Source organism: Coffea arabica, chromosome 7c (genome assembly GCF_036785885.1).
Source record: "Coffea arabica cultivar ET-39 chromosome 7c, Coffea Arabica ET-39 HiFi, whole genome shotgun sequence".
NCBI lineage: Eukaryota > Viridiplantae > Streptophyta > Magnoliopsida > Gentianales > Rubiaceae > Coffea > Coffea arabica.
In genome coordinates, this window is record NC_092322.1 from 15,200,297 (window position 1) to 15,216,429 (window position 16,133).

The window sequence follows — 16,133 nt, forward strand, 5'->3', positions numbered from 1 at the left end:
AATGTATATTAATTTATGTAATATAATTGATATTATCAATTATACTAATAATTATACATGTTTACTAATAAAAATTATTAATTAGTTATACTAAATTCACTAATATATTTATATTAATATATTTAATTAATGAAAATTTATTATATTCCATTTACAAAGAATCAATAACTATCATTTACGATGTGATTTATAATATATTTATTATATTTAATTCTGAAAGAGCCGACGAATCAAATATCAATTATAGTAACGATACACATTTCAGATACTTAAATCAAACAGATATATTAAAATGAATCACTTTATTTCAAACCCAAGATATCCGAATCCGACATGCGAACCAAACGCCAGCTGAAAGATCAAATCAAATGCTTAGTGGAAATGGCAAATGCCGATTGGAAATTTTCGGCCGCTGGCGGAGAATATAGGTCCAACAAACAAGAACGAGCCACCCTCCAGTTCGTGGCAATCGGGCAAACTGCGACGGCCCAAAATAAGGTTTAACTCGATAATATGGACGGCCGATAAAATCTAATTAGCCAAACAATTGGGGTTTTATCTGACTGCAAATGGAGTCTAGGGTTTTGCTGCTTCATCCTTCAGCAAAGATGGAAGCATCCGATCAAAAGTCCTTACGCCTACATTAGCTAAGCAGACCCAGAAACACAGAGTACGGGAGAGTGATTCTTTTGAAAGACTGGGCATTACCGCAGCTTTGACTCTGTTGCATTCGTTCCGAGGGTGAGGTTCAAGGGTTGGTCGAGCTACTCCTATTTCTCATCTTGAAAAGGTAGTCCGGGAGTGAATCAAGGTAGTAAGTCAGTGAGCTGATTCTGCCGCTTTCAACAAGAAGAATTCCCCTCTAAAGGGTCGAACTAATTTCCTATTGAAAGAAAAAAGCCCTCGTCTCTGCGGTGAATCTTCCCAGCTCTTCAACATGGTTAGCTCTCAATATCTCTGATTATTATCAGGATTTGGTTAATAAATCGAAAGTTTAACCTTTTCCTTTTCGACTTAATTACTTGTTAGTGCTATTATGATTTGTTCATTTGCTCTAACATGGGATAAGTATAGGTATTTTGTCTTTCTTTCTTCAGTTATCTTCAATTTATCCGTTTTTAAGATGGCCAATGCGAATAGGGTCGGGGGGGGGGGGGGAGGGGTTGTAGATGGGGGAGGAAAACTATATTTGTTGTTTCACTAGGTGCTGAAGTTTCTTGGATTGGAACTTTCAAAAAAATTTATAGTAATTATCTGTATTTAAAATCTGGAAGATTAGTAAAGAGTCAACTTTAGGTGCTTTCTTGATGTGGTCGTTTTAGCTTGGAGGGTTTTTGTGATTGGTTTTTGTCCGGAGTATTTTTGGCATTAAGGAAATGAATCATGGGAAGTTCTTGCTGTAGCATGTTGTGGTGTTATTATATGTTATATGGTCGTTTGTTAAAAAAAAAAATAGTGTCATGGTTTTGTGCATAGATTGCTGATTGCAGCTTTCTTTCATAAGTTTTTTATTTGTTAATCTTGTCGAAATTAATTTTGTAGCTCTGGTTTCATCATGCTTGTTTAATTTTTGCAGACTAAGAGAACTAAGAAGGCAGGTATTGTTGGGAAATATGGTATGTATCTTTTCCATTTTTGTCGGATCCTTTTACATTATGTAAAGAATTTTATAGGTGCTATTAGACATGTGTGTGAATTATTGTTAAGCATCACCAAGATAAATATGGACAACTCTTGATCTACCTACTTTCACAGACTTGTGCTAGTAACTACAAGAAGGATACATCCATAGGTTCAACAATCGTACCTGCACCTTGTGTCCATACATTCCATAGGTACACTAATCGTACCTCCAGATTAATCATTCCTTTAATTCAAATTACATAAACAAAATCCTGACATATCTGCACCCTCTTGTCTGGGACTTGATGCAGCTTCCGGTGCCTCAGACTGCTATAAATTTTCGGGGGTGCTTCAATTATTGTAGACCTGTTTGAAAACGGAAACCCCTCCAAAAGAAAAGAAGCTTGAGACTTTAGAGTTCGGAGTTCTGTCGCTTTCGAAAAGAAAATGGCCCAGAATTGTTTAGGAGGAGTTTTGAACCCATCCAAAACCCTCAAGCCAAAATGCATACCAATCAACCATTCAAACCCTTCATCCCTCTCATCATCTTCTTTGCGTAAATTCATTCTAACAAAATCCAAGAAGTGCCTTCCTCCATCAATTTGTATCTCTGCATCAATGTCATCAAGCCAGCAGCACCAACCGCCACCTTCTCTTGAGTCTTTGAAAACCAGTGAACGCAGAAATGAAGTCTTGAATGCTATCCATAGCTCATTAAACAATTGTTTATTTGAAACCCATCTTGATTTAACCGTTCCTGGTCTTAAATCCAAAACCAGAGGCAAGGTAACTATTTCCAAAATCCTTTCTTTACTCGATTTTTTTGTTTAGGGTAATCTTGTGATTCTTTTTTTTTTAATTGTACTTTTTTGTATTTTTTGAATCTCGATGGACTTTGTGTTCGTTATGAGGTGCATAATCATATATCTTACTTTTTGTCTCTGTTGCTATGCTTAGTTCACTTATTGATGAATGTTGGAAAAGGGAGTAAGAAAAGTGTGTCATTTAGTTTGGGAGAGCTGCGAAGATTTTTTTTTAAATTTTATTTTGTGTGTTGGTTGTTGCGAGTGAGAGTAAAGATAGGTTAACCCTGTTGAACACTTCATCAGCGGCTGGCCCCCCAGGGGGCCCGGGGGTGGGGGTCGTGGGAAATGCTTTGCTGGATTGTTTTTGGGTGTGAAAAGGTAGAATCAGCGGATTCTCTGATAACATAGTTGCTCTTCAGTTTTTTCGTATAGTTGATACTCAAATGATCATTTGACTTACTTTGAAGGTTAGGGACATTTATGATGGAGGAAATTATCTTGTGCTGGTAACAACAGATCGGCAAAGTGCATTTGACAGAGTTCTTGCTTCAGTCCCCTTCAAGGGGCAGGTACATGATTCTAAACATACAGAAAAATTTTTGATTAAAGCAGAAGAATACGTATTATTGGTTGAGGCTAACGAGTGTTTTGCTGCAGGTGCTTAATGAGACAAGTTTGTGGTGGTTTAATAAAACTCAGCACATTGTTCCAAATGCAGTGGTGTCTGCACCAGATAAGAATGTGACCATCGCAAAGAAATGTTCAATATTTCCTATTGAATTTGTTGGTGAGATATTTTTACCTTTAGTTTTTACACATTTTTTCCTTTTATGCAATATTCTGCAAATTTTTTTGTCTCCAACTACGTGTTTGTGTAACAGTATGATACTATATGGTAGTCTTGGACTCGAAGTGGCTCTCATTTCCATATTGAGTCACAAACTAATTCACTTGTTGATTGTTTTCTTTTTCTAGTTAGGGGTTATGTGACTGGAAGTACTGATACATCATTGTGGGCTGTCTACAAAAAGGGAGTTCGGAATTACTGTGGCAATGTACTTCCTGATGGTGCGACATGTTACTTACTGTATCAATTCCATCTTCTGTGTAACTTTTGGTTTTTATGATTCTTCAATGAATGTATAACAGGAATGGTGAAAAATCAAAAGCTATCAGAAAATATTCTCACACCTACTACTAAAGCTGCTGATCATGATGTTCCTGTGACTCCGGATGAGGTTTTCATTTACTAAATAGAACTTGTCATTCATTAGGCATGTGTATATATTCTGTTAATTTCTAGTGTAATAAAGTAGAGAGAATAATGGCTAATTGCATTTGAATGAATTGCCTTGCTTTACATAAAAAAAGGTCTATCTCATGTTGAGCACCCTACATATGGAAGTTCTATTTTATCTGTACAATGCACCTGCTAATGATGTCGTGCGGGACATTGTGAAAAAAAATTTCAGTTTTGCCCTCAATTTGGGCAACATATTAATGAGCATTGTTTGTTTTCCTTTTCTTTAGTCGTAACCAAATAATAGATCATACTGCTTATTTGTGTTGAAAATTTTGTATCTCAGATAATTCAATGTGGTTTAATGTCTCGAGCAGATTACGAGGAAGCAAGTAAGAGGGCACTACAGTTATTTGAATATGGTCAGGTAATTAAGTTTTGGCTTTTCTTAAGGGAAATTTGTCTCTTTTTTTTTCATGTGATCATTTGTTAAGGGATATTTATTAGAAGAACTGCCTCCTTAAGAATTCTAAGCATTGTGATCATTTGTACAAACTAGGAAGTATTTGAGAAAATGATAGCATGATCAAGGGGTGGTCAAGTGGAGCTGCTATTGGCATATAAATTCTCCTTTCCTTATCCATTTTTTTTCCCATAATTAACTGCAGCACGTGGCAATGAAACATGGCCTCGTATTGGTAGACACCAAGTATGAATTTGGAAAAGCACCTGATGGTACTGTGCTTTTGGTTGATGAGGTAATTGATATTCTCTCTCTCTCTCTCTCTCTCTCTCTCTCTCTCTGCGCTTGTGAAAGTGCTTGTGTTTGTGTGTGTCCTGTGCATCTCTCTCTCTCTCTCTCATACACTCCCTCCCACACATTTTCATGTGTAATTATAACACAGTCTTGTGTTTTGATTTTCTTTTGAAGGTGCATACTCCAGACTCGAGTAGATATTGGATTGGTCATTCTTATCAAGAACGCTTTTGGAATGGCCTTGAACCAGAAAATGTTGACAAGGTAATGCCTTGAGGGGGGAAAAAGGTTGGAATTAAAAGCAGAACCTTATGAAGGTGAAAAAATCCGAAAAGCAAAATCAACATTCCAATAATAGAAGAAGTCATTTGTCCCAAATTAAGTGTGCCTATATATATATATATGACGTGCATGTAACTGGCTTTTTCTTTTATACAAGATTATACTGGCACTCTTGGAGATGTTATAGCATTCTGACTCGCATATTTTAATACTAAATCTTTCCCAGGAGTTCTTGAGGCTATGGTTCAATGATCATTGCAACCCATATGAAGATAAGGTTATTCTATTTAAATTAGTTTTTTGTGTATCATTCGAATGACTATTCCCACTGAAGTTACTCATCAGAACTGAAAATGGTTATATCCTTGCTTAGGTCTTGCCTGATGCTCCAGAAGAACTGGTTTCTGAATTAGCTTGGCGGTGTGTTATTCATTTATTCACCTTTTTGTATTTTGGCTCATAATGGCGTATATAGTCATTTCTTATTAGTTTTTCTCGATGGAGTGAAGACGTTTGCAGAGTTTATTAGTTGTGACCACATATTACTGATATTTCCTTCTAATGACAGATATATATTCTTGTTCGAGACAATAACAGATTCAAGTTTTGAAATACCTACAGCAAAGGTAAAATCGTAATGACTGATTTGTTATCTCAAGGTTACTAGATTAGAAGCCCGATATGTGACTTGGACGTGTTCATGCAGGAGCCAATACATGATCGAATCACCCAAAATGTTTCGCAAGCGCTGAAGTCTCTCTTATAGTGTCAGAGCTTCTCCAGATGTTCAAGGCTGAAATGCCATGATTTGCTACCAGTTGGAACAGCTGCAGCAGCGATCAGTACTTCTGTAATTTAGCATGCTCAACAGCTCAACAGTTCCTTGTATTCGATTTTGTTTTATCTGCACTGTGACAGCGAGCACTTTCTTATGTTGAGATGTTGATATGTAAAGCTTCATCATCTCGTTATATGGATGGGGTTTACAATTAGTCCCAAGCTGTTCATCTTCTGCATCAAAGCCTCAGCCTTCTCAGTGGACCTTTCTTTAACATAAGAGTGAAAAAGAGGGAGACTGGCAGCTTTGTTAGAAACAGTGTCAAGCAAAGTTTCAAAATGCTCTTCAGCTTTCTCTACAATGTGCACTGTAATCGTCAATTCCAACCTCAATGCATGATCAGCAGCAGACATTCGAGATCTTTCTTTAGCCTCCATCCATGTGAATATCTGCAAAAGAACATTTTACTTCCTGCATCGAATTTCTTGACTTAAACCCCACAATAGGGAAAAAGAGAAATATACATAGCCTGTCTCTTGCACTTGTACTCTCACATTAACATGAAAACCAGAGTAAATGTGTAGCATCAGTGCCACTACAACCACCAAAATCACCTCTCAAACAAAGAGATTGCATTTCACTGAGTTTTAAGCATTTTAGTACAAGGCGTACAAGGTCAAAGAATGAAATTCGATCTCGGCATTCACCCTGCAAATACTACCAAAAGCAACCTTTCATGTCTGTATTTCATGTGCAGAAAGGGATCCAAGCCAAGGAAATTAGCATCTGTCAAGATAATCATACAGGTAATCCATCCCAGCAGCAAAGTTCTACCGGCCATACGGCAAACATGAATCTAGAAATTGCAGAACAGCAGAGAATCTACCGTAAAACCAAAAACTTAGAAACTCATTTTCCCTTTTCAATCATGTTTAATTACACCAAAGCCGTCCTAGAATCTAGCAATCTCAGCTTCAATTCTTCCAAATTTTGCGTTACTAGGAAAAGCATCAACATTGACACCACAATTACGAAATGTACAAAATAAAAAAAGGGAAACAAGTAAAGGGAAAAAATGGGAACATAAACAAGAAGGCAAGAAAGCCTAAGTAGTAGTAAAAGCATTAAGCATGAAGGACCTCCAGGGCGTGCTTGAAACGCTGCCGTTTCAGCAGTCGCCTGGATATGCAACGGAGCTCAGAGAATGAGAACCCAATTCTGCAGCACAGAAGTGGCGCTCCGCCGTGGGTACACAAGCTTTAAAATCCGTGTTTTGAGGCAGCCACCACCACCACCATCATCTTTATCAATCTTGTGGGCCTTGTTAAATGATTCTGTACTGAGTCTAGAAATTGTTTCTGATGAGAAATGCCTCCAAATCACTTCATTTGCTACACTGACAAATATAACATTTCCGCGCCCCACCAAAAATTAAACATCACCAATTAAGAAACTCTTCACTCACAATTACTACATCTTTCTGGGTAGTTAAGAAAGAGTTATATTTAGTATTTACCTGCTTGGAGCAAAAAGCTGCAGACGAACTGCCATTCTTGATTTCTTTCCCCTCTTCTACAGCCCACAGTTTTTTTTTTTTCTGTCTCTTTGTTAAACACGGTCGCTGTTTTATGAAGGAAGGACGACTATTGCAAATGAACCGTGCTGAAGCCTGGATACCAGATGGTAGCGTATCCAACATTGGCTTCAAAATTGGCTTGTCCAACTCAGATGACCTCAATCTTATTTCTGGTACTTCCATGGCTTGTCCTCACGGTGCTGGTATTGCAGCACATCTTAAATGTGCACACCCAGATTGGAGTCCAGCAGCACTTCTTAGAAATTTTTTCATAAATAGTTTAAAATGCGCAGATGGAAGCCGCTTGGTTCGTCAGCACATTCAATTTTTAAGAATTTTTTTGGTAGTTTTAATCAATAATTAAAAATTATTTTTGCTCAATCAAAAATTACTTACTATTTGATTTATCGCTTCATACATATCTTCTTCTGTTCTTTTTCATTTTATTTTTTGCCGCAGTTTCGGAGTTCAAATTTTTCCAGAATGTTCAGCTGGGAAGAGGCCGTTGCAAGGGGCATTTCCGGCATTGGATCACCGCCGATGTAAGAAACCATTATAGGTTGTAATTTGTTTGGTTATTGCGCAAGTTTCTGGAGATGGTGGGAAGGACTGTTAGAAGCAACACAAAGAGTTAATGGCCAAGAGCACGTAGAGTTAACAATCAATATCCTTTGGCAAATCTGGAAAGCAAGGAACAAGGTCAGGTTCAACAATTCAAAAATGGAGGAAATCAACATTGTGAGAAAAGCCCAGCAAGAATGGATGGAATTCAATGAAGTTAAGAAACAAGAAGGCAGAAAAGGCATTGCTGAAACAACTCCAAATCAGCAACTTAGAAGCTGGAAACCACCAATGGAAGGTGTGTATAAGATAAACACAAATGCTGCAATTTCCTCACAAATGATCAGAACCGGAAAAGGAAATGTACTAGGAACTGGAAAGAAGAGATTTTAAAAGTTTGGGTGATAATGGAGGAAAAGATATGAGAACCAAAACTAGAGGAGGCCCTGGCAATCAGAATAGCTATGCAATTGGGAAAAGAAGCAAGTTGGAGGAAGATCGAAATACAGTCTGACTGGAAAAGTGTGATAGACTGCATTACAATAGGCTCCTGCATTGACTGCAATTGTGCCATGGTACTGGAGGATATACAAGAGCTGAGGAAGTTTTTTGACCAATGCAATTTCTCCTTTATATATAGAGAGCAAATAATGAGTTGTGTCATAGGCTAGCAAAATTTGCTTTGAAACTAATTAATGATGTGTTAGGGAGAAACAACTCAAGAGAATCCATCAAATAACTCAATATGTAAGTCAGGAATCCAACTCTAACCCAAAAACTTAAACTGTTAGGTCTCGGGTCCATACTTACATATTAACCGCTCTTTCTTCGCTTCTTGAACAAATATGAAACATAGTCTTTTACTCATAAACCTAACAAATTTCCTCTTTCATGAGTAATCTCTTGTCAGGGTTGGTTGATCAGATTTGAAAATTGGAGGGAAATGGGGGAAGAAGAGAGAGAGAATCGAGAATGAGAGAGAAGAGAAGGAATGTAACAGGAATTCGTTATTACAATCAGATACCCTGACCAATCACAAAGGTCCTTATTTATAATTTGATGCAACCGACTAACTAACATCTTAAAGTAAAGCGACACCGTTTCTCTTGCAACTGCCTCGTTTAACTAGACTCACTAAAACGACGACGTATGATCGTTGTTCCTGACATTGCCTCCTCCTTCAGTTTAGACTTGTCCGCAAGTCTTGAATTCAGGAAATTGTTGCTCCATGAAATCCTTATCTTTCCAGGATGCTTCATCATACTCCAATTGTTGCCATTTGATCAGGTATTATATCACAAGCATTCCCTTCCTTAGAATAGCTCGTCTCTTCAGAATCATTTTTGGCATCAAGGGGCATTGATCCTGCATATCGAATTCTGGCAAGGTAGTGGAGACTTGCTGTGGTGGACCAATTCTCTTCTTCAGTAGGGAAACATGGAACACTGGGTGTATCCTAGCTACAGGGGGCAATTTGAGTTTATAAGCAACTTCTCCTATCTTCTCTTCCACTTCAAAAGGCTTATAGAATTTTGCTGATAGCTTGAGGTTCTTTCAAATGTCCATGGTTTGCTGCCTATATGGTTGCAGCTTGAGAAACACTAAATCCCCAACTTCGAAACTTCTCTCAATTCTATGCCTATCTGCAAAATATTTTGTTCGCTGCTGAGCCTTGAGCAGATGCTCCTTGATACTGGCTGAGATCCTCATTTTGTCCTGGAGTGCTTGAGCTGCTGCAGGAATGGTAGAGTCACAGTAGGGACCCATTGGTAAGGGTAATGCCTTGTAGCCATAGAGGGCTTCAAAGGGAGTCGCATTCAAGCTTGAGTGATAAGCAGAATTGTACCACCATTCAGCTAGGGGAAGCCACTTACTCCACTGACTGGGAAATTCTCCAGTCATACACCTCAAATATGCCTCTACACACTGGTTAACTCTTTCAATTTGACCATTTGTCTCTGGATGGTATGCAGAACTGTAACACAATTTCACCCCCACCAATCGAATTAACTCCCTCTAGAAGTGGCTAGTAAAGATTTTGTCTCTATCTGTAACTATAGTTTCAGGCAATCCGTGGAGCTTATACACCTGATCAATGAAAACTTGTGCCACCTGCTTGGCTGAAAAGGGATGAACAAGCAACAAGAAGTAACTGTATTTGGTGAGTCGATCCACAACCACCAGAATGGTATCAAAGTTTTGTGAATGTGGTAGTTTCTCTATGAAGTCCATAGAGATGTGTGTCCATGCTTGACTGGGTATAGGAAGAGGCTGTAGAAGTCCAGGATGCTGAATGTGCTCAGCTTTATTCCTCTGACAGTTATCACATGCCTGCACAAACCTCCTAACATCCTGTTTCAATTCAGGCCAATAAAATATACTGCTGATCCTGTGCCAACTCACTCTTTGTCCTGAATGGCCTCCAATGGAAAAAGAGTGCAGGGCTTCTATGATTTCCTCCCTGACTCCATTGCTTGACCCCACATAGAGTTTCCTTTTGTACCTGATGATACCATCACTCAATTGATACTGGTATGGAAATTCATGTTCTAATATCATCTTGGCAATTAACTCTTGACAGTGAGAGTCATGCTCATAGCTTTTGACTAGTTCTGTCATCCACACTAGTTTAACAGTAGTTAAAGCCAGGCAAGTGCCCGTCTCGTTCTCCTTCCCACTTTCCATTGCAGCTCTCCTGAAAAGGGCATCAGCTACCAAATTCTCACTGCCCTGTTTGTACTGAATTTCATAATCCAGTCCCAGAAGCTTGGTTAACCATTTGTGCTGTATCGCTGTTGTCAACTTCTGATCCAGCAAGTATTTTAGAGACTGATGGTCAGTCCTGATGATGAAGTGGTAGCCTACTAGGTAATGTCTCCATTTTGTCATCGCCATTACCAATGCCAGCAATTTTTTTTCATAGGCAGACAGCCCTAAATTCTTTGAACTCAGTGATTTACTGAGAAATGCAATAGGATGTCCCTCCTGCATGAGCACAGCTCCAATTGCCCCTCCACTCGCATCAGTTTTTACTACAAATGGCTGTTTAAAGTCAGGCAACCTGAGTACTGGAGCTGTGGTCATTACTCTTTTGAGCAAGTCAAAAGCCTTCTGAGCTGTGTCAGTCTAAACAAATGCATCCTTCCTCAGTAGTTCAGTCAGTGGTCTACACAGGATCCTATAACTTTTAATGAATCTTTTGTAGTACCCTGTGAGTCCAAAAAATCCTCTTAAATCCTTCATTGATTTGGGTGTAGGCCAGGTTACAATACTGCTCACCTTGGAAGAATCCATGCTAACTCCTTCCTCTGAGATGGTGTGTCCCAAATAATCCACTCTAGTCTGTGCAAATGAACACTTAGAGCTTTTAGCAAACAACTGATTCTCCCTGAGCACAGTCAACACAAACCTTAGGTGTTGCAAGTGTAGTTCCCACGTCTTACTATAGATCAGGATGTCATCGAAGAAAACTAAAACAAATTTTTTCAAATAAGGTTGAAAAACTTGGTTCATTAAGGACTGAAAAGTTGCAGGAGTATTAGTCAGCCCAAAAGACATGACTAAAAACTCATAATGACCACAATGAGTTTGAAATGCTGTCTTGTGCACATCTTGAGGTTTGACCCTGATCTGATGGTAACCTACAGTCAAGTCCAGCTTAGACTTATACTTGGATCCAGCCAACTTATTCAGCAGCTCGTCCACATTTGGAATGGGATAGCAATCTTTGATGGTGATTTCATTCAGCTTCTTGTAGTCCACATAGAATCGCCAAGAACCTTCCTTCTTCTTAACCAGTAAAACTGGTGATGCAAATGGACTGTTGTTGTGCCTTGCAATTCCATGTTGTAATATCACTGTAACCTGCTTCTCAATTTTATCCTTCTGAGAATGGGGGTATCTATAGGGCTTAAGCTTGAATGGTTGAGCCCCTGACATCAAGGGAATTGCATGGTCACATGCCCTGATAGGCGGTAAGGACACAGGCTGCTGAAAAACTTCTGAAAATTCTTCCAGCAAATCTTTGATTTCCTGAGGTTGCTGCTTCTCTCTTGTCTCTTCTGAGGCTCCTGCGAGGGGCATGTCTGCTTCCATGGTTCTGATAGCAAAGCATCTCTTCTTATATTCTATGAAATGCCTAAGGTCCTTGCCCCTGATTAAATCCAACTCACAATCCTCTGAACTCCCTTGTAGATGAACTGTTTCCCCTTGATACTCCATAGAGATCCTAAGATTATGGAAATCAAACGTGATGGGGCTAAAATGAGTCATCCAATCCACTCTTAGCACAATATGCCAGCCACTCAGTTGCATCACCTTCAAATCAAAGCCAAATTGATGTTGATTGACTTCCCATCTGACCCTTGGGCAAATGGCCTTGCTGGTTACACATGTTCCATTCCCCACAATAACAGAGAAGGGGGAAACCATTCTGTAAGGAATATCTAGAGCAATGACCAACTCACTGTCAATGTAGCTGTCAGAACTCCCTGTATCCACTAGGATTAGCACCTTCTCTCCATCTAGATGCCCTGTGATTGTGATAGTGTTTCTTTTGAGAGATTCTGATAGTGTGTAAGGACATTTCCATAACAGTTCCTGGATTTCCAGTGTGCTCATCTTGTTTCCCTACTGCATCCTCAAATTTCGTGTCCTCTTCTTCATCCCCAAGGAAGAAGTTTAGGTGTCCCATTTTACACTGATGCCCTGCCCCATACTTCTTCCTACACTTAAAGCACAGTCTATTGTTCCTTCTGTATTGAATTTCCTGTGGTGAAATTTTCCTAGTGGAATTATTATCTAGAACTATCCTTCTTGCATTGGAGAACTTGTGCTGGTTAACAGGGGAAATCCTATATAGATTGCCTGAGTTGGTGCTTGGGGGCTGACTTTTATGCAGGCCGAACTTATTTTCTACTAGATTTTTCTGCACTTCCCTTCCTTGTCTGTTCTGCAACTGCAAGGAGTACTCCTGTAGTTGGGCCATTTCATAGGCAGCAGATAGTTCTGTAGGCTTAAAGCATTCTGAGGATTGGTTTAATTTCTTCTTTAAGTCCACTAATAAAGCTAGACACAAAGTATCCTTCATCTAATTGGGGATTTTTCATCAGCATTAATGGCTTGAGCTCCTCAAACTTTTCTTGATAGTCCTTCACACTCCCAACCTGCTAGATTTTGTTAAATTCTTCCACTATATCTTTACAAATTTTGTTACCAAACCTCTTGCACAAAAATTCCTCAAATTCTATCCAATTGAGGCTTGTCCTTTCCATCTTAAGGCCTTGAAACCATTTATCTGCCCTTCCCTCTAAAAACATCTCAATTACCTCTACCTTCTGATTCTCAGAAATATAATAGTTCAGAAAATACTTATTACATTTTCTTAGCCATTCCTGTGGATTTTCTCCATGAAAAAGAGGTAACTCTAGTCTAGGAGGAAGAGGTGCATATATCCTACCTTCATCTCTTCTGGTGAAGTCACCATTGCTTTCGCCTCCCTTGTTGATCCTATGTTGAGGCGGTGGAGTAGGTAGCAGTGGTCCTTCTCTCGCCTCCTCCGCAGTGCTCCTTTCTCTGTTCATCATCATCTGTGGGAAGGAGTTGAATTTCAGCTCCAATCCACTCATCCCCGGCTCCAGTTTCTCCAACTTCATGTTGGAATTCTCCAATTCTACTCTGACCTTACTACCAAAATCAGCTCGAAATTGCTGCTAAGAAGAGTGAAATGCCTCCATAGCCTCTTGTAGTCTTGCTTCCTGCATCTTCACGTGTTCTTCCAAGGGTTTTAGGCGAGTTCCTTCCGCCATAGGAGCTATCAAGGATCGGTAGTTCTGATACCACTTTGTCAGGGTTGGTTGATCAGATTTGAAAATTGGAGGGAAAAGGGGGAAGAAGAGAGAGAGAATCGAGAATGAGAGAGAAGAGAAGGAATGTAACAGAAATTCGTTATTACAATCAGATACCCTGACCAATCACAAAGCTCCTTATTTATAACCTGATGCAACCGACTAACTAACATCTTAAAGTAAAGCGACACCGTTTCTCTTGCAACTGCCTCGTTTAACTAGACTCACTAAAACGACAACGTATGATCGTTGTTCCTGACACCCCTCACATTAAACCCAAGTTTACAATCTATTGTTCGAACTCACTTTAATACTCAACACAAACTCACCTTATCATCTAAGATTATCTCTTCTCCCAATCATGGACTCATTCTTCTTCAAGAGCCAAACTGAATTTTTGGACGCTTGCCAATGCTTGGCTCCTTTGTCTAACACCAACCGGCGCCTCTACCAAACTCATGGCGTACTTGATCCAACATTAACCAAACTTCCTAGCACTTTGGCATTTCGATCCATCTTCAAGAAAAAAATTTTCACCGGTCCAATTTTGAGAAAAATTCACTTGCCCATGAGTAGGCCAGTCTCACAATCAGAAACTCTGATATCACTTGTTAGGGAGAAATATCTCGAAAAAATCCATTAAAAAGTCCAATATGTAAATCAGGAGTACAACTTTGATCCAAAACCTCAAATACAAATTTTCCAAACTGGATAAAAGATCCAGCACAAAGGATTATGAGAGCAGCTTGCCCTTTTTGTAAAGTATACTTGTATTATCAAGTTTAAATTGATACAAATGTTATCGTTTGACAAAAAAATTTTGGACTTGACAGTTAGAAGTGGAAAGGATTTGGGGAGGGGTAGGAGCACGAGAATTAATAAAGAAACTTCTTTTTGCTATATGAAGAGTACAAAAAATTTTTTTTGATAATTATAATTATTGTGTGCGCTATCATGACTATAGTGTTCCACATAAAAAAACATAAGAAGATTTCAGCAAATTTGATTTTGTATGACGTCGTATCATGACGCATTTGCGCCAGTTAACTTTGTACATGATGAGTGATGACTTCAATTGTTCAACGGAGGAAACAATTATTACCCAGTATGACTGACGACCAGCAACGTAGATGGTTAATAAGTCCCAAAATTGACATCTGTTTGGATTGCTATTTTCTAAAATTTTTGTTAAAATATATATATATATATATATATATATATATATATATATATATGTATGTATACTATAATAATTTGATGTATGAGAGGTAAAAAAGTAATTAAAAATCTAGTCACAGAAAATATAAATTTTTTTAAGGAAAAATGTTGGTGATTTGGTGGATCTTAAATTAAGCTATAAGAAGTTCTTCATATATATATATATATATATATATATATATATATATATTTACCCAAGGAAGTATTTAGGCATCAAGAAATCAGAGAGTTTGAAGCTGAATTAGGAACCTCATAATTATCTGGCAAAGTCATAATAACAAAACTGAGTTTGCTAACTAGAAGGAGAGCTACATGATATTAGAACTCTAGTTTAAACTACTTTAGCATCTTTTTGACTTAGTATATATTGGAATTGCTAAGCTTTTTTTCATCTATCTTTTCCTACTAAATTCATGATAAAACCTTTGTACAAAACTTTACCACATTCTGATCCGTGTCCTATATATATAGAAATGTATTGATGAAAGGGATAATTTCAGAAACCTCCTCTGAGATTTTTAACCAATTTTACTAAGCTCCCCAGAGGTGGCTTCCAGTAAATTGTGTGTGTGTGTGTTTTTTTTTTTGGGTAAATAGTGAATTGTGTGTAGTACTTGACACATACCCTACAAAAAAATTTTGTTTTTGGGGTGCTAAAATTGACCTGATGCATTTATGATCTAAATTATTGACATATTGCATTTATACGAGCTTTTTGCATGTCGGTGTTTATATTGCTTCACGTTTGTGTTGTTCTAAATTTTTGCCAAGGGTTTTTCCTATCATTTTCCCCTTTCTAAAATCTAAATTTGTGTAAAGGATTTAATATAATGTTTTCACTTTACTTCTTGTACAATTCTTTTCACCTTTTTTTTTTTTTTTTGGTTCAGAAGCCACATCTTGGGGTTGAGGGGTTATTGTAATGCACCACATAGAGTAATTAAAATCTGAAGCAGCTGTGAAAGCAGCTTTGAAGCAAACATTTATTGAAGCTTTATTTAATGATGATGATAGAGTTGGATGCATGACATTATAAAATCATGCTAAATTTTCATTCTTCAACCATTGGAGGAGCTTCCTCTTTGCCTCTTCTTCTAGTGATTTTCTTATCCAATCCGGGGGCCCACAATGACATTGTCATTTTCATCCAGAAAAACAAAAACACGATTGCAGCAAAAATCTGCAAGTATAAATCGACTATGACCAGGCACAACTGTGACGTATGGGTTCTCTTTCTCGATTACTGCCTTTGCATGCTGTCCATTCGCTCCCTTCAATTCAGGCCACTCATATTTGTAAGCTGCATCAAAATATTTGTTTAGAATTTCCATTGAGTACTAAGAAGGATGTTGGAGACCAAAACCAAACCAAATGGAAAGATCACAAAACTTACTTTATGGGGTGGCGATTTTTTTTGAAAAAAGAAGAAGAAGAAGATGAAGATGA

The 16,133-nt window shown here is 38.2% G+C and overlaps 2 protein-coding genes across 5 annotated transcripts; one reads left to right on the forward strand and one right to left on the reverse strand.

Moving 5' to 3' along the window:
• Positions 1-297: 297 nt before the first annotated feature.
• LOC113699166 (phosphoribosylaminoimidazole-succinocarboxamide synthase, chloroplastic) lies at positions 298-5,707 on the forward strand. The gene is made up of 15 exons (XM_027219309.2): positions 298-940; positions 1,577-1,616; positions 1,756-1,835; positions 1,935-2,409; positions 2,897-2,998; positions 3,087-3,216; positions 3,405-3,497; positions 3,579-3,667; positions 4,016-4,096; positions 4,338-4,427; positions 4,601-4,690; positions 4,935-4,985; positions 5,082-5,128; positions 5,277-5,334; positions 5,415-5,707. The coding sequence occupies exons 4-15, from the start codon at positions 2,071-2,073 to the stop codon at positions 5,472-5,474; spliced, it is 1,230 nt and encodes a 409-aa protein (XP_027075110.1). The 5' UTR covers positions 298-940; positions 1,577-1,616; positions 1,756-1,835; positions 1,935-2,070; the 3' UTR covers positions 5,475-5,707.
• On the reverse strand, positions 5,669-7,361 carry LOC113699167 (pentatricopeptide repeat-containing protein At4g02820, mitochondrial-like). Of its 4 annotated transcripts, XR_003450375.2 has the most exons (3): positions 7,003-7,361; positions 6,626-6,882; positions 5,834-5,935 (listed from the first exon to the last, which is right to left on the reverse strand). XR_003450375.2 is itself a non-coding variant. In XM_072058160.1 (2 exons), exons 1-2 carry the CDS (start codon positions 7,243-7,245, stop codon positions 5,669-5,671), a joined length of 510 nt encoding a protein of 169 aa, XP_071914261.1. In that variant the 5' UTR covers positions 7,246-7,347. The 4 variants fall into 4 exon arrangements, 1 of the variants encoding a protein (XP_071914261.1); XM_072058160.1 differs by lacking the exon at positions 6,626-6,882 and having other exon boundaries at positions 5,669-5,935; positions 7,003-7,347; XR_011817880.1 differs by lacking the exon at positions 5,834-5,935 and having other exon boundaries at positions 6,013-6,844.
• Positions 7,362-16,133: the final 8,772 nt, after the last annotated feature.